At 44.1% G+C, this 26,657-nt stretch overlaps 1 protein-coding gene across 7 annotated transcripts in view; it reads left to right on the plus strand.

The window, feature by feature from the left end:
• The window catches only part of GREB1L (GREB1 like retinoic acid receptor coactivator), a 269,481-nt gene that overhangs the window by 215,156 nt on the left and 27,668 nt on the right, over window positions 1-26,657 (plus strand). For all 7 annotated transcript variants that reach the window (XM_077900221.1, XM_077900220.1, XM_077900218.1 and 4 more), the window contains 8 exons: window positions 8,740-8,873; window positions 11,653-11,992; window positions 16,625-16,740; window positions 17,146-17,390; window positions 20,519-21,090; window positions 21,212-21,314; window positions 24,031-24,186; window positions 24,473-24,612. In XM_077900221.1, the coding sequence (XP_077756347.1) occupies window positions 8,740-8,873; window positions 11,653-11,992; window positions 16,625-16,740; window positions 17,146-17,390; window positions 20,519-21,090; window positions 21,212-21,314; window positions 24,031-24,186; window positions 24,473-24,612 (1,806 nt within the window). The remainder of the gene's footprint in view (window positions 1-8,739; window positions 8,874-11,652; window positions 11,993-16,624; window positions 16,741-17,145; window positions 17,391-20,518; window positions 21,091-21,211; window positions 21,315-24,030; window positions 24,187-24,472; window positions 24,613-26,657) is intronic.

Consider the following 26,657-nt stretch of genomic DNA (forward strand, 5'->3'; position numbering starts at 1 on the left):
AATTTACCATTCTAGATCGTTGAGACATTCATGGTTTTAGGAGAAGGTCAAAATATCAATATTAACAGGAGTTTGGAAGAAGTTGATTCCAAAATCATGGACGACTTTGAGAAGTTCAAGACTTCAGTGGAGAAAGTCCCTAGTGATGTGGTAGAAATAGCAAGAGAACTAGAATTAGGAGTGGAGACTGAGGGTGTGACTAAACTGTTAGAAGATCATAAGACTTTAATGATAAGAAGTTGCTTCTTAAGGCTGAACACAGAAAGTGGTATCTTGAGATAGAATCTACTCCCAGTGAAGATGCTGTGAAGATTATTGAAATGACAACAAAGGACTTAGCTGGGAAAGCAGTGGCAGGGTTTGAGAGGATTGACTCCAATGTTCAAAGAAGTTCTGTGGTGAAATGCTATCAAACAGTACCACATGCCACAGAAAAATCATTCATAAAAAGAAAAATCCTTTGATGTGGCAAACTTCATTGTTGTCTTACGTAAAGAAATTGCCGCAGCCATCCCCAGCCTTCAACAACCACCACCCCGATCAGTCAGCAGCCAACATCAGGACAAGACCCTCCACCAGCAAAAAGATTATGATTTGCTGAAAGTTCAGATGATGGTTAGCATTTGTAAGCAATAAAGTATGTTTTAACTAATGTATGTACATTGGTTTTCAGATATAATGCTATTGCACACTTAATAGACTACAGTATAGTATAAACATAACTTTTGTGTGTATTAGAAAACCAAACAGTTCTTCATTTTAATGACCACCTGCTTTATTGTGGTGGTCTGGAACCAAACCCTCAAATCTCCAAGGTATGCCTATACATATATAGAATCATTATGTTGTAAACCTGAAAACGAATGCAATGTTACATGTCAATTATATCTTAATTTCAAAAAAAAATATCAAGTTGTACACCTTGAATATATACAATTTTTATTTTTAAAAACAAAAGCCAGTATAATAAGACAGTTTTTAAAAACCAAAATACTCTGAGGTTTGAAAGGAGGGAGAAGTCCCACCCATTTGAGAGAACTAGGAAAGGGGACATGTAGAGAGCATAGTGGATGGGCCTTTCAAGAGAGGAAGGACTGGGCGCTGTGAGCTTGGGCAGCTCCACAGAGAAGGAAACACGGGGATTTTTCAGAGAACACAGGGGGATGAAAAGAAACCTGGAAATATACACATGGAGACTTGAAGTGCAGGCTGGCAAAGTTTACACTTACTACATAGGCATTAACAATGCCCTTTCATAAGGGCATAGTACTATAAAAAATACAGTTGATCCCTGGGTGGCGCAGCAGTTTAGCGCCTGCCTTTGGCCCAGGGCACGATCCTGGAGACCCGGGATCGAATCCCACGTCGGGCTCCCGGTGCATGGAGCCTGCTTCTCCCTCTGCCTATGTCTCTGCCTCTCTCTCTCTGTCTCTCTCTGTGACTATCATAAATAAATAAAATTTAAAAAAATAATAAAAAAACCCTTTAAAAAATAAAAAATAAAAAATACAGTTGAGCCTTGAACAACACAGAAGTCAGAAGCACCTACCCCTGCACAGTTGAAAATTCACATATAACTTTGATTCCCCCCAAACTTATCTACTAATAGCCTGCTGTTGTCTCGAAGCCTTAGCAAACCATAAACAGTCAATTAATATCTATTTTGTATATTATTATATACTGTATTCTTACAGTAAAGTAGCTAGAGAAAAGAAAGTGATAAGGAAATCATAAGGAAGAGGAAATACATTTACAGTACTGTGCTGTAAAAAATCCACATATAGGCAGAGCAACTGATGGTCCTGCAGATCTGTCTCTTGCTTCAACAGTGTTTGGATGGAACAGACCCAGGGATGCCCCTTCTTCCAGCCTCCTGCCACCCTCCAATCTCTTTTTGAGTTGCAAGCTCAGAACCATCTTCTTAGCCATCCTCTGGCTCTAGGACTAGCCATCATCGGTTTTTGAGCTTAGGTCCTTATTGCCAATCAACCATGAGCTCCTGGATTCATCAGAATGACTCCATCAAGGTGGAGGCCGCCTTCACCTGCCTGGTCAACATACATCCTCAGGGCTCCAGTGCCTACCTCTCCCCGGGCTTCTGTTCCAACCTCAGCCATGTGGCTCTGGAGGACCTAGTGTCTTTTGCAGATACAAAATCGGCATGGCAGCCATGCCCTCTTCAGGACATATGGAAGCCCTTTCAAGATGAGTGGGGTAAAACTCTGGATGCCTAGTCCTGGAGAAGAATCTGAACCAGGGCCTTCTGGATCTGTCTGCTCTGCTCTGGGTTCTGCCCACACAAACCCCCATCTCTATGACTTCCTAGAGAACCACTTCCTAGATGAGGAAGTAAAACTCATTGAGAAGTTGGATGACTACCTGACTAACTTCTGCAGGCTGGCTGGCCCCCAAGGGCTCCAAAGGCTCACTTTCAAGCATGATAACTAGGAGCCTGTGGAGCCCAGTGGCCCTTGAGGGACCCATCTGCATCCCTCTGGGTGTCCAGCCTCTCCCTGCAACCACTAAGCAGCTTTTTAACCAGCCTGGAGCCCTCCCCCAAGCTCTGCACAAAATGAAAACAATAAAGTTTTTTGTAGAAAAAAAAATCATAGGTAACTGGACCCACGCAGTTCAAACCTATGTGGTTCAAGAGTCAATTATATTATCAGAAATACATATTTCATTTATTTTTATACGAACAATGTAAAGTTTCACAAACTGAAAGCACCCGTAGAGCCAGCACCCAGATGAAGAAATAGAACATTACCACTACCCTGCAAAACAGGCACCACCAAAGGGTAACACTCTTCTGGCCCCTTACACCATAGATTTGGTTTGCCCAGTTTTGAACTTGTTATAAATGGAATAATACAGTATACACTCTTTTGTATATAGTTTCCTTTGCTCAGCATTGTTTGTGAGATTCTTCTCTATCTTGCATGAGTCATAAGACATTCCTATTGCTACATATAGATTACACTGGCTGACCATCACAATTCACTTATCCGTGACATTCATTTATTCCAGTACTGCTGCTATATACATTCTAGCACATGCCTTTTAGTAGACACAGAAATATATTTTTGTTAGGTATATATATGGAAATGAACACATATGTTGAGTTTTAGGAGATACTGAGAGGCTGCCTTTTGAAGCAATTCATTCATGATAGAAGTTAAATCAAAGTGATTAAAAATGGGGAGATCAGTCATCTGGCTTTTCTGATAATTCAGATTCAAATTAACAAATACGTAAACAGCAGCCCTAGCAAGAAAAAGTATGGGAGAAATGGTGAATTTTCTAGGATTTCTTTATTGGGGAACAGGGAAAGGTCTGAGATATCTTTGAAGTGATGCCTTTAGTTGGAATAAAAGTTCAAGTGGAAGAGTGATCTGTGGAGGGCAGAGGAGGTGGATTTTGAATGAGTTAAGGGTGAGGCAAGTGCCTGATGCAAATTCTAATTTGCAGTTTCTGCCTGGGCTTTATGATGTAGAATTGGAATATATTGTCAAGAAAAATGATCACAGAAGCAGCTGGTGTGGAGAAAATTGTTGAGGAAGGTAATGAAGAGTTAACTGCCAAGAGGGCAGTGACCAAGGACTGCTGAGGACTGATAAGTACAAGCCACTGGATTTTGCCTCGGGAGTCTTTGGTGACCTTCCAGGAAGCGGTGTCTGTAGAGCAGAGCATTTGGCTGGAGAAGCAAGGACAGGACAGCAGTGAGAGGAACAGGAAGAGCTACAGGGTGAGGGTCACTGGGAGGGCAGTATTTGAGAAGAGAGAGGCTTTTTTTTTTTTTTTTTTTTTTTTGGTAGGAGAAGGGACATGTTTCCAAAAGACACAGTGATTCCATATGATCTGTAATTTTGGGGACACCATGTTTCTTTCGAGTAACATTATTCAGAGCTTTGTAAAACACATTTGAAAGCATGGTCCCAGGGCGCCTGAGTGGTTCAGTGGTTACGTGTCTGCCTTTGGCTTGAGGGGGTGGGCGGTCCTGGGAGCAAGTCCCACATCAGGCTTCCCACAGGGAGCCTGCTTCTCCCTCTCCCTATGTCTCTGCCTCTCTCTGTGTGTCTCTCATGAATGAATAAATGAAATCTTTAAAAAAAATAAGGCATGGTCCCATTGACATCTATTACAAGGTTTATGATACTTAGAAACTACAGTTATAGTTTAATGCAAACCTAACAGATTGGGGAAAGTATTCATGTCTAATTCTTATTTTTAGTATATCTAATTCTTAATCTATAAAATCTTTATAGTTGAACTAAAAAAATACTGGCTCCAATTGATCGCAAGCCATCTGTTTAATAACCCATCCCATAACTTTGCTAAGAAAGAGAAATTAAAATGAGGACAAGCGGATGCATCCTGTCTAGCAAGGATGCTACATCAGGAAAAAGAGCAGGCTTAGAGTGGGATTTTATATTTTCCCAAAGAAGCAGGACCAAGGATGAGAAGGAAAGTGAAAACCATATACACAAAAGAGAAGGCTTTTCTACTGACTCCGTGCCAGCAGTCCAGATAAGGAGAGAAACTCAGATGAATATTTTTTTTTAAAAGGAAGTCTGTAATAAGCCTTGTTTTGACTTCCACGTTTTTGTTTTTTTTTTAAAGATTTTATTTATTCATGAGAAACACAGAGATGTGTGAAAGAGAAGCAGAGACACTGGCAGAGGGAGAGGCAGGCTCCATGCAGGGAGCCCGATGTGGGACTTGATCCCGGGACTCCAGGATCACGCCCTGGGCCGAAGGCAGGGGCTAAACCGCTGAGCCACCCAGGGATCCAGAATAATTTTTTTCATCCTGAAATGACTTGTTTGACACAATATCCAGAATTCAATCAAGAACCAGAAGGGAAGGAGGGAACAAATAAAAATACTTCAAGCCTCCAAAATAGATGCCACTCAATGTATGCTCTGAGGCTCCACTGTTTACAAGGACATACTCTGGTCCTCTAATCTTATTAGATCCCGTTCCAACAAGCAAGAATAACTGGTTTTGGGGGCCACAAAAAAAAATCTGCCAATTAAATAGTGCTTTATTTTCTGTCATATGGAAAATTGCTTATCTGTTTTTCTGGGTTACTGGAAAGCTCAGAAACAAATTTGTAGCCCACTTCTAACAAAATGTGCAAAAACTTCTTGTGTGCATTTTTGAGAGTACTAGCTTCATACCTGGCCCAATCTTATTTCTCTTAAGCTTGCTTTTTCTTCCTCTGATTGCTTAATTTACTTTTAACATATGCTTTTAGCTGCTATGTTACCTTTATGAAATGAGTTGGAGGGTGTTTAAAGAAAAGTGTCAATACATAATAAATAACAAATAAAAGTAAGACTAAAACACATAGGACACATGACAGCTAGGAGAAATGACTGAGGAAAATTTATGTAGAAAAAAGGAAAGAAAACTTTTAAAAAATGCAAATGCATGAACTCAAAAAGCTTACTTAATCTTCTGGGGCTATTTACATTTAAGGACAGCTTGTCATATATCTCAGGATCCTCTGAGGGAATCTTTGTGTCATGTACCAAAATAGTTATTCATTTCATAGTGATGACTGAGTCATCAAGGAGGTTAATTACAGTGAATTCTGTTTATGAAGGCAAAAAAGTAGATTCCATTTTTAAATAAATATTTTTTGTAAAATAATAGGCTTTTTTGAATTACCATAATTAGATGATGTCAGGAAAGTTTTTTATCAGGTTATATAATGAAATTCAATTTTTCAGCTTTATTGAGGTATAATTGATAAATGAAATTGTGATATATTTATTTTAGTAACTAGTTATTTTACATATTTTTTAATGGAACTATAATTAACATACAATGTTATGTTAGTTTCAGGTGTACAACATGATTCAACAATTCTATACATTACTCACTGTTCACCATGATAAGTGTAGTCACCATCTGTTATCAAGCAACATTATTACAAGATTATTGAGTATATTCCCTATGCTGTACTTTTCATCTCTGTGGACTTATCTATTTTGTAACTGGAAATTTGTACCTCTTAATCCCTTCTATCTAATTCACCCATCCTTCCATCCCCCTCTCCTCTAGCAACTACCAGTTTGCTTGCTTGTTTGCTTAATTTATTTTTGCTCTATTTTTTTTAAAGATTTATTTATTTATTTATTTATTCAGAGAGAGCGAGAGAGAGGCAGAGACACAGGCAGAGGGAGAAGCAGGCTCCATGCAGGGAGCCCGACATGGGACTCGATCCCGGGCCTCCAGGATCACGCCCCACTGAGCCACCCAGGCGTCCCTCAATTTTTAATTTTTAAATTTTTTGAGGGACCTTCATATTGTTTTCCACAATTGGCTGTACCAGTTTACACTCCCACCAACAAAGTATTAGGGTTCATTTTCTCCACATCCTTGCCAACATCTGTCATCTATTTTTCTTTTGATAGCAGCCATTCTAACAGGTGTGAGATGGGGTACCGGGCTACCTCAGTCAGTGGAGCATGTGACTCCTGATCTTGGGGTTTTGAGTTCAAGCTCATGTAGGGCTTAGATATTACTTAAAAAAATTAACAGGTGTTTAGGTGATATCCCATTATGATAGTCACCATCTTATACATTAGATCCTCATTCTTATTTGCATTTCCTTGATGATTAGCAGTGTTGAGTACATGTTTATGCACCTGTTGGCCATTTGTATGTCTTTTTTTTTTTCATTTGTATGTCTTTTAAATTTTTTTACTTAAATTCAGTTTGCCAACATATAGTATAACACCCAGTGTTCATCTCATCACATGCCCTCCTTAATGCCTGTCACCCAGTTACCCTATCCCCCCACCTACCTCCCCTTCTGCAACCCTTTGTTTCCCAGAGTTAGGAGTCTCTCATGATTTTTCCCCACTCAGTTTCCTCCCTTCACTTATGGTCACTTTCACTATTTCTTATATTCCACAAATGAATAAGACCATATGATAATTGTCTTTCTCTGATTGACTCATTTCACTCAGCATAATACCCTCCAGTTCTGATGTGTAAATGGTAGGTATTCATCCTTTCTGATGGCTAAGTAATATTCCACTGTGTATATATACCACATCTTCTTTATCCATTCATCTGTCAAAGGACATCGTGGCTCCTTCCACAGTTTGGCTATTGTGAACATTGCTGCTGTGAACATTGGGGTGCAGGTGTCCCGTCATTTCACTACATCAATGTCTTTAGGGTAAATACCCAGTAGTGCAATTGCTGGGTTGTAGGGTAGCTGTATTTTTAACTTCTTCAGGAACCTCCACACTATTTTCCAGAGTGGCTGTAGCAGTCTGCATTCCCACCAACAGTGCAGGAGGGTTCCCCTTTCTCCCGCATCCTCACCAACATTTGTTGTTTCCTGTCCTGTTGATTTTAGCCATTCTCACTGGTGTAAAGTGGTATCTCATTGTGGTTTTGATTTGTATTTCCCTGATGGCAAGTGATGTGGAGCATTTTTTCATGTGCTTGTTGGCCATGTGTCGGTCTTCTTTGGAGAAATGTCTGTTCATATCTTCTGACCATTTCTTGACTGGATTGTTTGTTTCTTGGGTGTTGAGTTTGATAAGTTCTTTATAAGTCTTGGATACTAGCCCTTTATCTGATATGTCATTTGCAAATATCTTCTCCCATTCTGTAGGTTGTCTTTGAGTTTGTTGACTGTTTCTTTGCTGTGCAGAGGCTTTTTATCTTGATAAAGTCCCTATAGTTCTTTATTGCTTTTGGTTCCCTTGCTTTTAGAGATGCCTTGCAAGAAGTTGCTGTGGCCAAGTTCAAAAAGGTTGTTGCCTGTGTTCTCCTCTAGGATTTTGATGGATTCTTATCTCACATTTAGATCTTTCAACCATTTTGAGTTTATCTTTGTGTATGGTTTAAGAAAATGGTCCAGTTTCATTCTTCTGCATGTGGCCGTCCAATTTTCCCAGCACCATTTATTGAAGAGACTGTCTTGGGATCCCTGGGTGGTGCAGCGGTTTGGCGCCTGCCTTTGGCCCAGGGCGCGATCCTGGAGACCCGGGATCGAATCCCACGTCGGGCTCCCGGTGCATGGAGCCTGATTCTCCCTCTGCCTGTGTCTCTGCCTCTCTCTCTCTCACTCTCTCTCTGTGACTATCATAAATAAAATAAAATAAAATAAAATAAAATAAATAAAGATTTAAAAAAAAAAAAAGAAGAGACTGTCTTTTTTCCATTGAATATTTTTTCCTGCTTTGTCAAAGATGAGTTGACCATAGAATTGAGGATCCATTTCTGGGTTCTTTATTCTGTTCCATTGATCTGTTTTCTATGTGTCTATTTTTATGCCAGTACCATACTGTCTTGATAATCACAGTTTTGTAATACAGCTTGAAGTTAGGTATAGTGATGCCCCCAGCTTTGGTTTTCTTTTCATTTGTATGTCTTCTTTAGAAAAACATCTATTCAGTTCCTCTGCCCATTTTTGATTGTTTGGGTTTTTTGCTATTGGGTTATGTGAGTTTTTAAAAATATATTTTGGATACTAATCCCTTATCAGATATATGATTTGCAAATATTTCTCCTGTACTATAGGTTGTCTTTTCATTTTATTGAGGCTTCTTTTGCTATGCAGAAGCTTTTTAGTTTGATATAGTCCCACTTGTTTATTCACAATTTTTTAACCTTCCAGGAAATAACGTATTGCAGGGATTTCTTCCCACCCCTAGAAAACAAGATACATTGTATCCTCTCCTCATTGGGTTTGGCTCTATTTTGAATCAGGAGGACATGAGCTGCCAAGAGAAGCTGTACTTCGGCTTGAACGAATACAGTAAGTCTCTACAGTGGGGAATCACAAGCCCACTTCTGAGATGTGATGAGACTTTTGAAAAAATGGTGAACACACTCTTGGAGAGGTAAGTAAGGACCTTCAGCTTTCACTTTAGCTGCACTTGTGTGTCTAAAATAGCCGAAAGTCTCGTGTGTCATTGTCACAGGGGGTTTGGTGGAGCTCCAGCAGTGCAGATGACATGCACAGGCAGAATTAAAATAGCCTCTCCTCAGATGACCTTTTACTCTTATAGGTTTTCTATGATCATCTGAGACTCAAAAAGGAAACTAGCGACCGAAAGTGGGACTTAGAACCACTTTCCATGCTCTGCAGCATCTCCAAGCATGCTTTACTGCTACCACCAGGGGATTAGATAGACAGTGGGATTTGCTGGTTAAAGACCATTCCTCTGAGGTTTGGCCTCCCCCACCATACCCTATACTTCTTCATTTTTCTCTTTTCCCCACTATCCACCACAGGCATGTACCCTTAGATGACTAAGTAAAAACTTTACTATGAAAGATTTGGAGTGTAGACTGGAGAAAATTAGGAGCAAATAGGTCATTGAAGTGAGTTCAGCGCCTCCTCCAATCCTTGACTTTGGGAGATCATAACTTCCCTGTCTCCTTTGCTTTATTTTTATTCCCCAAATCCTGGTCAAACTGCAGAAGAGTAAAGGGTTTCCTATTTTTTCCTCTCTGATCTTGAATTATAGACTTGATGCATCACAGAGTCATTAGAATTTATGTAATTTGATAGGGCCCCCACCCCGCCCGCCCACCCTCCATTGCAATTTTCTGAAGTCTGAACTTCCAGTGATGGGGGCAGATGGACTCTTTGATGAGGCACATTGTAATTTTTAGTAGCTCTCATTCTTCAAATTGGCTCCAATTGATCATAAGCCACCTATTTAACAACCTGTTCTATACCTTTGCTAAGTGAGTTATTATGCGGCACCAACAAAAGGAGTGGCCTGAGAGTAGGATTTTATATTTTTGCAGCTGTTGGATTTAAGGAGACTTAACTGTGACATTAATCCTTCCACAGTACATATGATCTTATGTTTTCAAAATCATCCTATGAATCTCCCTTTTAAGTGTTTCCCACCCACCTGCTGTATCCACCAGCTTGGAAAGTACCCTGCCTTCCAGTAGCATCATTCAGAGTCAATCCTGTCAACCTCTCTCACAACTTCAGTAATACTTACAAAACAACAATTACAGTTCAGTACAAATATAACAGATTGTGAAGATGATTCACTTCTAAGTACATACTTCTTTCAGAATGTGAGATCTAAAAGCCTATAGATCAAAGTTACCGTGTGTACTAACTTTGGCTTTCCTACCTGGCTCATCAAAACACATTAAGCTTTAAACATGGATCTTATGTGCTTACTTCTTCCAACCCAGTCACTCAAGCTAATAATAGCTAAGATTTATTGAGCATTTGAAGAACTGGCCCAGGATTGAGTGAACTGAAGGATTTCTTCACTTTTCCCCAATCTACTATATCCTTACAGTGTAAGATGTTATCAGAGACCTGAATGAGTCTAGACCCAGCTCTGTCCCTGACCACTTGCATGATCTTGGGCAAGTAGCCAGGTTTCTCTCAGCCACTTAACTCACTCTCCTTCTGGTGGAAAGGGGAGTGGTCAAAACCAGGGCATCCACGGTCCTTGCCAACTTTAAAGTACTTCAAAAACCACGCTATTCATTTGATGACCCTAACTGGTATTTGACCCTGGGCTTTTTTGTGCAAGGCTGGCAGACCACTTGTTTTACCTTAAATAGAATGTGGAACAAAAGCGAACCACCCTATGGCCTACCCAGCTGCTAGGCGGCTGCTTGTCCTACCAGCTGGCAACCAGAAAGAAAGTTCACAGGCTCATTCTCATTTTGCCAGCACCTCTTCATGCCTACAAAGGGGTCTTCTTTGCCAGCAGGCCTGGCTTTCTGAGAACTCATAAATAAATTTCCTGCCTGCTCCGTAGCTGTAAAAAGTGCCAATTTGAACAAAGTGATCCTCTTCCTTGGCAGTCCAGACTGTGTGGGGGTGGAGTACCAGTGGGTGTTGGGATGAGGCAAGGACACCCCTACTTGCCAGGCTCCCTTGACTCAGCAGGGCTCGGATGATAGGAGGCTCCACCACTGGGGGGTGCTATTTCTCCAGGCAGCTGCAAGTTTTTTCAGGCACCAAGGCACATTTTATGGGAAGATACAGTTACTGCTATCTGTGGGGCTACCCTCAAATTAGCAATTATTAGTAATAACAATTATTTTTTATGTCTCATACTTTGCAAGCATGATACTAATGTCTCAATTTTCTTTACTGTAGTCTAAAGTATCAGAGAAATAAGGTGAAAACGCCACCATTCTAACTCAGTGCCACCAATGAGAGGTTAGGATCCAAGGATGATCCATTATGCCTCTGTTAACAAATAACCCAATTAGACCAGTGCTTCTCAAAATTTAATGTGCATACAAATCACCTGGGAATCTTGTCAGGACGTGAGTTATGATTCAGATATCTGGGATGGGGGAAGTTGGTACTCTTAACTAGCTCCCAGGTTGTACTGTTACTGGACAGTGCTGCTGGTCCATAGACCATACTCTGAGAAGCTAGGGTCGCTAGACCATCCCTAAACCTCAACTTACTGTGCCTATCCCAACAGATTGTGGCTCACAGGAGTTGAAAGCTCTGCTTTTCCTTCTAGTGATATGGGCTCCAAGGTCACATGAGGGCTCAAGCCCACCACTGATCAGTAACCCATTCCTACCATGCTTGGTCTGTGTTCCTCCCACAAAGATCTTGCTGTCCCAACCTGTCCTACTGCCCAAGTGCTAGCTCCCTGTGTTCTGTTGAAGGTACCCCAGGCTGCACAGCATGGTCGTCCGCTGCTACCTTCTCATCCAACAGTACTCAGAAGCTCTGATGGCTCTCACTACTATGGCGTCACTCCGAGACCACAGCACACCTGAAACACTCAGCATTATGGATGACCTCATCAGCTCCCCAGGAAAAACCCGAAGTGGGAGGGGACACATGCTCATTATCAGGGTCCCCTCCGTGCAGTTGGCGATGCTGGCCAAGGAGCGCCTGCAGGAAGTGCGCGACAAGCTGGGGCTACAGTATCGCTTTGAGATCATCCTTGGGAACCCTGCCTCTGAACTCAGTGTTGCAACTCACTTTGTGGCTCGATTAAAGGTCAGCATTGGTCAGACATGTCTCCTTTGAAATACCATTTGTTTCTGTTTTCTAGGAATCCCAAGTAGGTGGGTCAGAGGCCTGAGTTTAAGACAGTTTTGCACATGTGTTGATTTTAACTTCATGACAGTGTTAAGGCTAAACCAAGGGACATGGAAATTTCCCTAACTGGAGCCAGTTTATTAAGATCTGTCAAGTCCTTTGTTAGTGTGTGCCTGCAGTTGGTCTTCTATGCTCTCCAACTGCAGGTGCAAAAACGAGATGACCCAATTTGACCCCATGTTTATTGACCTTGTTCAAGATGCCTCTAGCTCATGCCCATCTGTTTTCTCAGAAAAAAAGGTAAGCTGTTCTCTCAGACCTCTATGGGTTCACCTTTAAGTGACAATAATTCACGAATTCTTTTCTGTCTACCTAGCCTGTCAGTTCAGGTCTAGAGTCGGTAGGTAAAGTATTCTGTGCTATCTTTAGGAATCATATAGAGCTATTCCCCACCCTCTTGCATGTGGATTCTTCAAGAGTTTGTTGCTTCGTTGAACTTGCTCTGACACCCTGCCCAAGGCTTGCTGGTCTGACTCCTCCAAGCCTCCTGAAGAGATATTAGTGCATGAGCACGGCCCACTCCCCTTGCATGGCCGGCAGGACTGCTTTTCCTAAACCCCTCCTGGTGGGCAGAGTTCCTGAATCAACTAATATAACTCCCTACTTTATACTCTGCTCAGGTTTTTCTGGGAACTTTTATAATGTAACATGGCCAAGCCATTAGGAAGCATTTAATAGAATAGCTGAGCATATATATGGTTATGACACCAAGCTAAGTACTGTATGTGTGAGTTAGACCGACATGGTATCTCTACCTTGCACACTAAATACTGAGCTAAATTGGATTAAGGAAAATCAAGTTGGGCACAAATTTTATGAAAAGAATTTTCACATTCCCCCTGGGCTGCAGCTTCCCATCTGCAAAAGGAGAGTTGGACTGTCTGATCTCAAAGAGCCCTAATCTGAGGATATTATTCAGTGTTCATAAAGCATTTTGCAAACATAAGCCTGTTTTATGGAACCCTATCATCTAACCTAAACTGAATAATCCAAAACGCGAACAAAATATATTAGTTGATAAGCAACTGGAACAAATAAATAATAACAACAGAAACCCTGTATTTAGTGTAAGCTGAAACATTTATTTTTCATATGTAGATATAGTGTTCACAAATAACTGCAAGATTTCTAGGATAAATAACAAATCAGAGTCCTAAAACTCTTCTTACAGTATAATTCATTGAGATGTATGCCTTGAGACAATTTAAATGATACTAATGATTGAAGAATCTGGAAAGACAAATAATCTTCAGGAAGATGGTTGAAGAGGATATGAGGCTGCAGAATCTTCTCTGGGTTTCCATGACACTGGTCAAGTGTAGCCATCTATTGTTGAGGTGATTTGTTCAGAGTCTTCAGAAGTGCCAATCACTAAGTCAGTATAAATCTGCAGGTCCTAATTAATTCACCCCTCTGGGCCAAACTTTGAAAACCATAATAAAGACCTGAGGTTCTTCTTTTTTCTTTTTCTTTTTTTTTTTTAATTTCCTTAAGTAATCTCTATACTCAGTGTGGGGCTTGAACCCACAACCCTGAGATCAAGAGTCCTAACTGGCTGCTAGCACATCAGAATCACCTTCAGGGCCTTTAGACAGCAGTTGTTTTGTGAGCACTGTTCTGAGAGCATGCCATATGTGAAGGGAGGCCCAACTAATTTTCAAAATGGTCATATCTCAAAATGTATCAGTAGCTGCCAAGCACCAATCACACAAAAGAGATTTACATAATCTGGGATTCCTGGGTGGCGCAGCGGTTTGGCGCCTGCCTTTGGCCCAGGGTGTGATCCTGGAGACCCAGGATCGAATCCCACATTGGGCTCCCGGTGCATGGAGCCTGCTTCTCCCTCTGCCTGTGTCTCTGCCTCTCTCTCTCTGTGTGACTATCATGAATAAATAAATAAAATCTTTAAAAAAAAAAAAAGAGATTTACATATTCTTAAAACCACTGGATCATATCAATCCATCCTGTTTACACTCTTTCTTTGTGTGGAAGTAAAAATATGAAATCCCATTGAAATGTTCACATCCTAAGCAACACTGCCACTTACCAGGTGGTTTCTGCTTCACACATTTCCTTCCTTCTTTTTTTAAAGATTTATTTATTTGATTTATTTAATTTTATTTATTTGAGGGAGGGAGGGAGAGAGACAGAGACAGAGAGAGAGAACACGAGCAAGGGGAGGGGCAGAAGAAGGAAAGAGAATCCTCAAGCAGACTCCCCACTGAGCAAGTTCAACCCTGGTCTTAATCCCACAACCCTAATATCATGAGCTGAGCCAAAATCAAGAGTCAAAGGCTTAACTGACTGAGACACCCAGATGTCCCTTCACATGTTTATCTCTAAGTTACTAACTTCCCTTACCATTGTCAGGATGGCATGGGTGAGTGGCCACAGACCTTTTATCTGTGGCCTTGGCTAACATCCTCTGCCTCGTCTTCCATTGAATGGCCTTATTTTTGTGTTTCCCTCTAATTATCCTGCAATGTATTGTGATTGACTTCTAAGTGATGACAAGCATTCTGGAAGGATACAAGGCTTAAATCTAAATAAATCAGTTATTCCAGAAGGCCTGGAAGCTTTCATCAAATTTCCTTGGCCTTGAGCCCATATTGTCCTTGAACTGAGTGCCCACCCACCCAGTCTTTTGTATTGTTTCAAGTGCTCTGGAGTGAAATCATCCTGAGGGTATGGTCAGTCCATCTAAGAACTACAGCCATCATTCATCAGAACTAGCAGAGGAACGGAAAAGCATGTTATAGTGGTATGGCTTCTGATTGGTCAAGAGTTAAAAGCAAGACTTCTTTAAGATTATTTGAATCTCTTGAAAATAAATCGTTTTGTAGAGTAAAACATAGTGTCCCTTATCCCATCATTATAACAACCTCACTTTTTGTGAACCATGACCAATGGATGGCTTCTGGGAGATAAAATTCATTCAGGAACACCATAAGTTCAATGCAAAGGTTATGTAAATAAAATGATTCCTGTTCCCAGAATTTTCTACTTTAAATCAAAGTGTTATTATTCACTCTGACATGACAATGTATGAAAAACTGAATTTTTGTAGGTATCTTTGTTCTAAAAGTTAAAGAATATTTTTGATAGATTAATTATTTTAAAGTAGTCTTCACACCCAGCGTGGAGCCCAATGCAGGGCTTGAACTCATAACCCTGAGATCAAGACCTGAGCTGAAATCAAGAGTCAGATGTTTAACCCACTGAGCCACCCAGGCACCTGGATAGATTTATTTTCTAAGATAAGAAAAGTCTCTCCAGTCTGGAAACAGCTATGTAGATCCATTTATTGACCATCAGTTTGCAAATATATGATAGAAGACTGGGCAATAAGGTTAGAGCACTTTCTATTTTAAAAATTACATACATTTTATTCGAATAATTATGAGTATATTTATTTCTAAAGCCTGTTTTATCTAGACACCAACAAATCATGAATAAAATCCTATTACATCATTTCTTGCCTGTTAAATTTTTTCTCATCCCATTTTGTGTTTAGCAAAAGAAGTACCTATTTTAAAATAAAGTATATGCATTTCCTAACACCTCTTATTCTTTTTCCCTAAAGCAGTATTAGAAATGTCAGTTCATTTCCTATAATAACTCCTACTGGAAAGCTGTTATGAGCACAGTTAGATATGCTAGACACCTTATAAAACGTGGTAGAAACCACTTTATCCATTAAGAGGTAGTCTATTTTCTTTCTGCTCTAAAATATAAAAATCTATAAGATCTTTTCACTTTTGAATATCTTTCAAGTTGGTGGGATTTTTTTTTCTTCTCATTGATTGGCGTTCCATTTATTGAAAATATACACGCACGGGTATATATGTGTTCCTCTGTATCAGAAGTTGATGCTTAAGAGTTATTTGTGAAATCATAAGCTAACTGCATTACTCTTCTAAGTAAGGGACACGGTTTGTCTGTTTGCTTATTGGTCCAGATTTGGTTATAGTGTTAACCTTCTTGAGAGAGACTTTTGAGAGGCTTAAGCCAACTATTACTTGTCACTTATTTTGAAAGTCAATCGTGGGGGAGGGGGGTGGAACAACCACCAAGGGTAGCTAATGTCATTATTTTCTTGGAGAAAATGTCTGTTTTCAGAGTTTTGTTGAGATGCTTTTATTAATCATTCGTAACTGCAACTGTCTTGAATTTTCATGAAGAAAAGAGTGTTTAAGAGCCTTGAGTCAAAAAAAAAAAAAAAAAAGAGCCTTGAGTCAGGTAGTGTAACCCAGTTAGTACACATTGTATGCTTCTTTGGCCTGTGTGTGCCTATTGCATGATAGACACCAAGATCTACTGTTTTATCCTACTGAGATAAAACTAAAGGCCACATTCTTCTAGAGTGCTTTGTTATGCTTTTTAGTAGCAATTTAGTATATGTACACATACACACACACAGGAAGCCATTTGGAGGCACAAATGCATATAAAATCTGGACCTAGAAACCTTTTCAGAGGTAGAAACTTAAATAAGGAGTTTTAATTTTATCATATGGGTCCCTTTCTACAGACCTGGAGAGGAAATGAACCAGAAGAGTGGACCCCTCGGACATACCAGGATTTAGAAGGTCTGCCTTGTATTGTGATATTAACTGGCAAAGATCCTCTTGGAGAAACCTTTCCCAGGTACGATGTGATAATCAGTCTCATTTTTCATTAGTTGCCCAGATAAGCTGATATGTCTAAAATTTGGCTGATGCTTAACCATTTCAGTCGCCAAGAAGGAAGAGAATCGCTTTTCTCACAGATGAAAAACACATACCCTTCCTTGACTCTTTCTTTTGATTCTCCAGAGACTGCCTAGCAATTGGGGACCGGAAGGTAGCCAGAGTGAGAAGTGTTTCTGCATCAAAGCAGGGCCGCCAGACAGGCAGAGAGGAAATCACCTGCCCCAAACCAGGGCTGTTTTATTTTGATGATGTGTCGAAAAGGATGTGGCCAGTGCGAGGTCACAACAGTGAAGGAGTGACAAAGCTGAGGTTTGAGTCAAGGCCACATATACTCACCTAGAATATCATTACTTCTGTGTAGGTCTTTGAAGTACTGTGACCTCCGGCTCATCGACTCAAGCTATTTAACTCGCACAGCCTTGGAGCAGGAGGTGGGTCTAGCATGCTGCTATGTCTCAAAAGAGGTCATCCGGGGCCCCGCGGTTGCCCTGGACCTTAGTGGGAAGGAGCAGGAGAGAGCCACCACCAGTGAAAACGATGCCGATGAGCTGCTGATCGACTTGGAGAGGCCACAGAGCAACAGCAGCGCTGTCACTGGAACCTCAGGTCAGTGCTTCCTTTTCTGTCTCTAGGGGTGTGAGGCAGGAGTGAGGATGTGGGCAGGCCTGGGGCAGGCAAAGGCACGCACTTATATGCCTCAAGGATGTCAGAGGAGCTTTGGGTGACTTGGGGATCCTGCCCAGACCTCAGTTCCCCGGGAGAGATACTTGGAAAACATAGCTGTTGAACAGCCACAAAATACTTCTCTGGGTAAACAATTCCATGAAGAGCTTGGTAATAAGCAAAGTTTAATAAACAAATTTTATCACCCCAGCCTGCACCATTTTCTCTAGTCTTTTTCACCCTTAATCGCCCATGGATACTATACATCTGATATTTACACAAACGCCTTCTTTTGCTTCTAGATCCGAAAGCTGTAAGTTCGTGCTCATTGGCTTAGCACCTGGCATGGTATTTACTAGTCTGAATGAATAAATAAGTGAACAACTTTTATAAGCAGTTAATGGCAAGTGTTGTAGACCGAAGGCTACGTGGGGCCACTGGCTGTGCGGACCCACCAGGCAGCTCGCCAGTGCCCCTCCTAGAGAGTTGCTGTACGGCTTCTGGCAGTGCCTGGCACGAACTACCTTCTGATTATAGTACAGCAAATGCAGCACTGTTTCCATTTCTTTTCTGATTAGGAAAGTAATAAAATTGAACATAAAAAACTTGGAGAATGTAACAAAGGATAGAGAAGAGGTTAAAAATTAAAACCCCCAGGAGTAGCCCAGGTGGCCCAGGGTTTTTTTTTTTAATTTTTTTAATAAAATAATTTTTATTGGTGTTCAATTTACCAACATACAGAATAACACCCAGTGCTCATCCCGTCAAGTGTCCCCCTCAGTGCCCATCACCCACTCACCCCCACCCCCCGCCCTCCTCCCCTAGTTCGTTTCCCAGAGTTAGGAGTCCTTATGCTCTGTCTCCCCCTCTGACACCTCCCACACACTCCTTCTCCCCTCCCCCACACTCCCCTTCACCATCACCTATATTCCCCAAATGAATGAGAACATACACTGTCCGTCCCTCTCTGATTGACCCACTTCACTCAGCACAACACCCTCCAGTTCCATCCACGTTGAAGCAAATGGTGGGTATTTGTCGTTTCTAATGGCTGAGGAATATTCCATTGTATACATAGACCACATCTTCTTTATCCATTCATCTTTCGATGGACATCGAGGCTCCTTCCACAGTTTGGCTATTGTGGACATTGCTGCTATAAACATCGGGGTGCAGGTGTCCCGGCGTTTCACTGCATCTGAATCATTGGGGTAAATCCCCAACAGTGCAATTGCTGGGTCGTAGGGCAGGGCCACCTTCGGCCCAGGGCGTGATCCTGGAGATCCAGGATCGAGTCCCGTGTCGGGCTCCCTGCATGGAGCCTGCTTCTCCCTCTGCCTGTGTCTCTGCCTCTCTCTCTCTCTCTCTGTTTCTCATGAATAAATAAATTAAATCTTTAAAAAAATTAAAAACCTCCAGGTGTGCCTGTGTGGCCCAGTTGAGCATCTGCCTTCATCTCAGAGTTCTAGGATGGAGCCCCGAGTCCAGAGTGGTTGGGCTCCCCACTCAGCAAGGAGTCTGCTTCTCCCTCTTTCTCTGCCCCTTCCCTTTGCTTATGTACTCTTCATGCTTTCTCTTTCTCTCTGTCAAATAAATAAATAAAATCTTAAAAAAAAAAAAAAAAAAAACAACCCTAGGGTGCCTAGCTGGCTCAGTCAGTAGAGCCAGCTCCCCTCTTGTCTTCATAATACAGACATGCAGACACACATACAATTTCAGGTCAAAAGCAGCACTAGTGTGTCTGTCCACCCTGGCAGCTGCTGTTGGATGGCTGTGGGAATCAAAGAGGCTGTCGTCTCTGGGGATGATAGGGACTATCTTGATGGGGACCCTCAGCCTGGAAGAACATGAGGAGTGTTCTACTGGGTGTGCTTAGCTGCTGGCCGGGGGTCAAGGGTTCTACCTTCTTTCACCCCATCACTCCAGGCTCCCCAGTTGTTTCTCAGAGACCAGTTCAGAATAAAGGCAAGAGGCGTAAGGGACAGTAAAGAGAAACAGAAGGGAAGGGGAACTATCTTATCTGGAAGTTTCTGGATATTGTTGTCAGCGAGGGAGAGGCAAGGGGGTGTTTATCTCCTTCCTGGGGCTTTTTAATCAGAACCCCTCCCTTTCCCTGCCCTTCCAGAGCTGCTCCATAAGGCTCACAGAGCCTGGGCTTTGCTCTGATTAACTGGCACACAGGTTAACGGTTGGCCTTCTGCTGCTTAGAGTTTCCCTCCCTCCGAGAACAACCTGACCTGCCTGTGCTCCCACCACGGAGCACACATCCCTCAGCCTTGGGCTGCCTCTGAGGGTCCTTGGGGAAGCTCACTGCCCAAAGTATGCAGGCTCTAAAGCTTAGGGCTGTGAGGAGAAAGGCAGGCTCTCATACAAGATGGAAGGGCGCCCAAGTCGGATGAGCAAGTGCAGTAACTTGGTAGCAACAACCTGCAGTTACTGACTCTTCCTCTGGGAACTCCTGAGGTTGGGATTTGACCCACATGCCTGGGAGTGAGCATCATTCTGAGCCCAGAGGTGGCCTTCAGTCCTGAACATATGAGCTTTTAGTTTGTCCATGAACCGAAGAGTGGCTGACCTGTCCGAGAGGAAAACCTATTTGAAAAGAATTGGCCAAATGCACAGGGATCTCTGGACAAAGCAAGACCTCACTGAGCATAGATGATGCCTTACAGCCTCTTTCGCATGGTGACGTTCCCCACTCTGGTTTGGGCACCCGTGGCAGTGGCTACAGCCTGGGGAACCTCTCCAGGCCCAGAAGTGTGAGACTCTCGGGCCCCACGAGGAGGCAGGTGTCCTGGAACAGGACTTGAACGTGGAGCCTGCGTGGGTCAGGTCCTGGAATAGCTCCGAAGGCAGATCCAAATGAGGGCCGAGGAGAGGTTAATAACTTACTATGCACGAAGACTGGGGAAGGATTTAGGGAAGGAGCGCGAGGCCGCCCTGAGCACCGGGCCCAGGGAAGGCGGCGGGAAGCAGGCGGGATCTGGAGAGGAGAGGCGGCCGGGCCAGCGCCGGGAGGGAGCCAGAAGGAGCAACCGGCCGCGCTGATGGCTGTGCCCGGCCTCTTTCAGGCTCCATCATGGAGAACGGGGTGAGCTCCTCGAGCACGGCCGACAAGTCCCAGAAGCTGTCCCTGACGCCCGGCTTCCAGAGCCCGGCCAACAGCGTGGGGCTGGACGAAGGGGTGTCCGCGGGCTCAGCGGGCGCCGGGGAGACGCTGAAGCAGGAGTGCGACTCCCTGGGCCCGCAGCTGGCCAGCAGCTCCACCTCCAAGCCGCCGCCGTCGTCGTCGGGCGCCCGCGCGCTGCCGTGGCCGGGACAGGCGCCCCGCGGCTGCCGGGGCCTGCACGCCGCCCTGCCGCCCGTCGTGATCCTGTCCAAGGCGGCCTACAGCCTGCTGGGCGCGCCGCGGGGAGGCAAGCCGCCCGCGTCCTCCTCGCTGCTGCCGCACGCCGACGTGGCCTGGGTGAGCGCCCTGCGGCCGCTGCTGCACAAGGACATGAGCAGCGAGGAGCAGTCCCTCTACTACCGGCAGTGGACCTCGGCCCGGCAGCACCACGCCGACTTCAGCAACCAGCCCGACCCCGCCTCGGGCGCGCGCACCTGCCACCCCCGGCGGCTGCTGCTCACCGGCCCCCCCCAGGTAGGCCCCCCCCCCCCCGGCCCCGAGCCGCGAGCCTCTCGGGGGCAGAGACCCCGGAGCCCAGGTGTGAAACCTCGTCTCTCTTCCCCCCCCCCTCCCCAATTAAAAATCCTTCCAACAGGTGGGAAAGACCGGCTCCTATTTACAGTTCCTTAGGATCCTCTTCCGCATGCTCATCAGGCTCCTGGAGGTGGATGTGTATGATGAGGGGGAGATCAACACGGGTGAGTCCTGAACCCGGCGCGGGCAGGGATGGGAGACGCCGTCACCGCCGGGCTACCCCGAGGCCAGGGCGCGCTGTGGCCGCTCGTCTTCCGCTTGTGGGCCTCCCCTCGCCGTGCCCCGCGGGACGCAGGGCGAAGAGGCCTCTTCCAAAGCCCTAGTGGGGGCACTGGTTGCTTAGACGGGCGGCGTTCTGCTTAGGGTCCCGGGGGTGTTTGACACTCGCCGGTTTCCCAGAGGGAGGAGCTTCTGTTTTAACCGCGGGCTCTGAGCGAAGGTCTGTGGGTCACTATCCTGAAATCAGAACCTTGTGCGGACCCGAAACCTAGCGCCACAGGCAAACCCCTTCACGTCCGCAGTAAGACCAGGAGCTACTGCTTCACAGGCCCGTGGGCGCTGGCTTTTAGGAGGATCATCTCCCATTCCTCCCCTGGATCCCCCTTCCCAGCCCTTGCCCCCAGCGGTCACCTGTGGGAAGGTCCAGCAGAGCCGGAGAGTGAGCAGGGATCGGCCTGCACCAGCTCTGTAGCTAAGGGCGGCGGCGCCTCCAAACTGCGGCTTCACGTCGTGGAGCAGTGGCCGGAGCTGGAGGGGACGGGGTGGGGCAGCAGAGGTCATCGGGTGGAAGCTCTTCCCAGCCGCTCAGAGAGGAGGAGTCTGGAAAACGGAAAGGCTTTGGCATCTTCTGTCAGACTGGCCCTCGGATCTCCTCCCACTTGCTTGTTCTAAAGAGTTGGACCTACTCTGGGACACGCCCAAGGGACTAGTTGGGTTCAGAGCAAGACTGGGCAAAATCAGCCACATTTAATCATCTTATCACTTTCAGCCCCATTTCCACTCCTTGCCAGCTCATATTCATGATCACACACACACACAATCCCATCTTCCCATTGCCTCTTCTTGTTGGTGTCCCCAGCCTGAGCTGCACCAGACACCCAGGCCCACCACACAGGGGACCCAGAGCTCTAAGTTGGCCTTGAAACACTCAGGGCTGCCTGGAGGAGGCTGGAACCAAGAGCTGGGGCAAAGGCAGAGCTGGACAGACTAGGGATGAGGGACCTGTCACCTCACCAACCTTCCCGCAAAGCCCCTGGGTTCAAGAGAATGGCACCTTTAATTTTCTCCTCAGATTCCGCTGCACTGCTCTTGGGCTTTACTCGCTGTGTGAGAACCTTCACAAGTGTGACAGGCAAACCTGGCCTGTGTAGTGACAAGTCCTATTACTTTGGCTCTATTCCTTCTACCTGGTTTTAGTGCAGATGAACATGATGGTGCTCTGGAGAGACATGACAGTATTAAAAAAAAAAAAAAAAAAAAAAAAAACTAGGGCAGCCCTGGTGGCACAGCGGTTTGGCGCCGCGTGCAGCCTGGGGTGTGATCCTGGAGACCCAGGATCGAGTCCCACGTCGGGCTCCCTGCATGGAAGCCCGTCTCCCTGTGTCTCTGCCTCTCTCTGTCTATGAATAAATAAATAAATAAAATCTTTAAAAAAAAACTAGAATAAACTTTGGGTTTTATTTTTTAAAGATTTTATTTAAGAGAGTGTGAGCACCAGCAGCAGGGGCTGGGGGGACAGAGGGAGAAGACAACTCCTCACTGAGCAGGGAGCCTGGACCATGACCTGAGCTGAAGGCAGATGCTCAACCACTGAGCCACCCAGGTGCTCCAAGCTTTGGGTATTTTTTTATTTTTTTATTCATGAGAGACCTAGAGAGGGAGGCAGAGACATAGGCAAAGGAGAGTCAGGCTTCCCGCAGGGAGCCTGATGTGAGACTTGATCCCAGGACCCCGGGACCATGACCTGAGCCAAAAACTCAACCACTGAGCCACCTAGGTGCCCCAAATTTATATTTTATTTATATTTATTTATATTTTTAAAAAGAGTTTTATAGTAGCTGTACTTGTAATCTTTAGGCTTTTTTTTAAGCTTTTCTCTTTCTCCCTTGGAAAGTTGTCTTAAGCTTTTGGATCTTATGAATTTTATCAGTATCAATAAATATTCTCTATTGGACACCCACCATGAGCCTGCCACTAAGCACTTTCAACGGAATCCTTACAATAACCCAGGGTCCCTGGAGGCTGATGGCAGTACCTGCAGGTGTAAAGTAGTGAGGGGCAGCCTGGATTCAGACCTAGGGCTACTGCAAATTGGAGCCACTTAAGCAGCTTTAAATGCCGTGATAGGTGTCTGGGTACTAAAGGAGATTGTGGGGGTGGTGGCCTAAGCACAGGGATTTTTTTTTTTACAAGCTCCTAGGTGATTCTCATGCAGCAGACACTGGGAATCTTGCTCAATGCATCCCTAAAATCTCTTAGGCTGTCAGTATCATAAAACCCTGCAGCTAAAACTGTGAAGAATTTAGGTCACCCAAAACTAAATAAGCTTTTTTTTTTTTTTTTTTTCTAAATAAGCTTTTAAGGTGATTTGGGCAGCTGGGATGGGAGACTAGTTGATCTAGTCTAGACAGCGGGAGGGGGCTGTCGACCAGATGCGTAGAGGTTAACGTTGGGGCCAGGGGGTCCCTCCCAGCGTGGGCCTGCAGGGATAATTCTGGGGGCCCCTCTGCCCTGGGACATGGGAGATCATTTTTCAGAAATGCCTTTGTCCACCCATCTGGGATTCATGTTTCATAAAACCTCTCGCGCTGACACCTGGGAGGGAGGCTGGGAGGCCAGCCAGTGTACCTGCTCTGCGCACTTTCTTTCTTTTTGCCCCAGATCACAGCGAAAGCAGTGAAGTCAGCCAGTCAGAGGGGGAGCCCTGGCCAGACATCGAGAGCTTCAGTAAAATGCCCTTTGACGTCAGTGTGCACGATCCCAAGTACAGTTTGATGAGCCTGGTGTATACAGAGAAGCTGGCAGGAGTCAAACAAGGTCAGTGCAAACAGAGCGAGGTGGGCCTCTCTGAAGGTCGAGGTCGAGGGGCAGCTACATCGAGGCAGGAAGCGTGGGGCAGTTTCATGGTGAGAGAGTTTAAAGGATGCTCCTCTCTACTTTTCTCTTCTCACACATGTATTTATCACCTGTTACTTTTCATACCTGACTTTCAGGGCATAAATTTACAGAATCCATGGAAGAGCCTTTCGGGGAGTGGGGGACTTTCTGGAGTAGGGGCTCCATGCATAACATGGCAAGGTTTTTTTTGCCCCTTTATATGCAGAAGCAATAAAGGATTCCAAAGCCGAGGAGCCCAGGAAACGAGGAACCATGTCCATGATGCTGACCAAGTATGCGGCCTACAACACTTTCCACCACTGCGAGCAGTGCCACCAGTACATGGACTTCACCTCTGCTGCCCAGGTGTGGCCCCCTTGTCCTTGCCTGTTACCCAACATGGATTTTCTTATAAGATGTTAAAAATTAGGCTCCCGATTTCAGGCCCTAGATAGAGGCGACCTGATTTATGAGATGGAGCCAGTCAGTCATTGGTGAGCAAAATGTGTGAAGCAATTAATTAAAATGACTTCTTAGCTTATTCGGACTGTGGGCAGGAGGAGGAGAAGGAAGAGAAAGAACCTTGAGTTTTTGTGTCTGAAGTCACTTCAAAGTGGTTACATATGTCATGTTTAGGTTAGCCATTGTGATCCTGAAAAAAAACTAGATATTATGGTATATTTGGTGAAAGGATCTCCCCCCACCACCACCACTGCCTTTGTGTTGTTGACAAAAATGGTGCCCCTTGTCTAACAAATCCATAGGATGTGTGCCCTTTGAACCGTGAACAGGTCTGCTGATTTGCCAGGACTGAGTCCTCTTCTTACTCCAGTGCGGAGTGGTTTCGATCCATAGGCATAAAGAGGAGTCAAGAGTCAATATTGATCTTTTATTTAGAGAGATGTGAGAGGTAGGAACACAGAAGGTGAGCCAATACCCCACAGTCTTTGGTTTCTTTCCGGCCAGAGCATCTGTAAACACAAAAGGTGAGGAAGGGAGCAAATGACAGGAATCCAGAGCCTATGTGGGGAATAAGTTCTATATGGCTTTCTCCCACGTTAGCTTCTTGATTTTTATGACTTGATTCTGAACACCTAGAACAACTCTTCCTTCCTGTAGGACATGCTGATTGGACTTCCCCCCACCCCAAACTTGCTTTCTGCTCTGGAGGACCAGGTCTTCACCCTTTTCCCACAAGGCGCTAGAAGGAATATACTGAAAAACTGGATTGGTCATCCTGCTCTTCTAATACAAGTTACTTTTCTTTGTCCCATTTGTTTTCTTGATGTTCCTGAAAATTTTGGGTGGGTAGTTTATAATCCACTCACAATGCTTTACAAAATATAAGAAGCTATTATATATTGGTCTATATATTTATAGACCAAGTCCCTGGTCTATAAATCATAAGATTTTAGAAAACATAAAAAATCCTGTTTATATAGTTTCTATGATTGTAATCATAGAATGTAATATAAGTAATCTCACACTTGTGCACAAGCAGAATGAACTAGAATTTAAGGGAAGAATAACAATACTATTTTCCTATGAAATGTAATATTTAGGTTAAAACTATTGGGAAATCTACCTGAATTTTAGCTGCTGCTGAAAATTGATGCTATCCTTTCAATAAAGCCAAATACTATCTGTACTATAAAGCACATAAAGACTTTTATATAATTATTCACTGAGCTGGGTTACTGAGAGAGCATGTGAACTCCATTATTTTTTTAAAGATGTACTTATTTTCGGCGGGGGGGGGGGGGGGGGGCAGAGGGAGTGGAAGGCACAGAATCCCAAGCAGGCTCCATGCTGAACACAGAGCCCTAATGGGGCTCCATCCCACAACTCTGAGATAATGACCTGAAACAAACAAAACACTTAACCAACTGAGCCACCCAGCACCCCGAGCATGTGAACTTCATTGCAAAAAGAATTTACTTTTTTTTTTTTTCAAGCTCTACACCCAACTTGGGGCTTGAACTCGTGGCTCCAAAAATCAACTCACATGCTCTACTGACTGAGCCAGCCAGGTACTCCAACTTTCTGGCAGTTTTAAAAATAAGTTAGATTTATATTTGGTTTCAATAAGTTAAATGGTCTTTTCCTGGAAAAGTTCTAGGCTAAGTGGCTGTTCAAACTTCTTCAGCTTCTACTATAACCAGGAAAGGTGGGGCCACAGAGGCATTTTAGCGATGTTGGCCGTAATATTTTACTTAGAAAAATGATATTCACTTAGCCTGATCCATTTAGATGGGAGTAATTTCCCCCCTATAACTGGGCACCTTTGAAAATGTTCAGAGAGCAGGACATCTCATAGGGATATTTAACCTCTGCGTAAGATTGAGCAGTAGTGGTTCTAAGAACATGAGGAACCCAAAGACAGTGCAAGCAACAGAAACTTCTCTACCCGC

This window comes from Canis aureus, chromosome 6, assembly GCF_053574225.1.
Source record: "Canis aureus isolate CA01 chromosome 6, VMU_Caureus_v.1.0, whole genome shotgun sequence".
Lineage (NCBI taxonomy): Eukaryota > Metazoa > Chordata > Mammalia > Carnivora > Canidae > Canis > Canis aureus.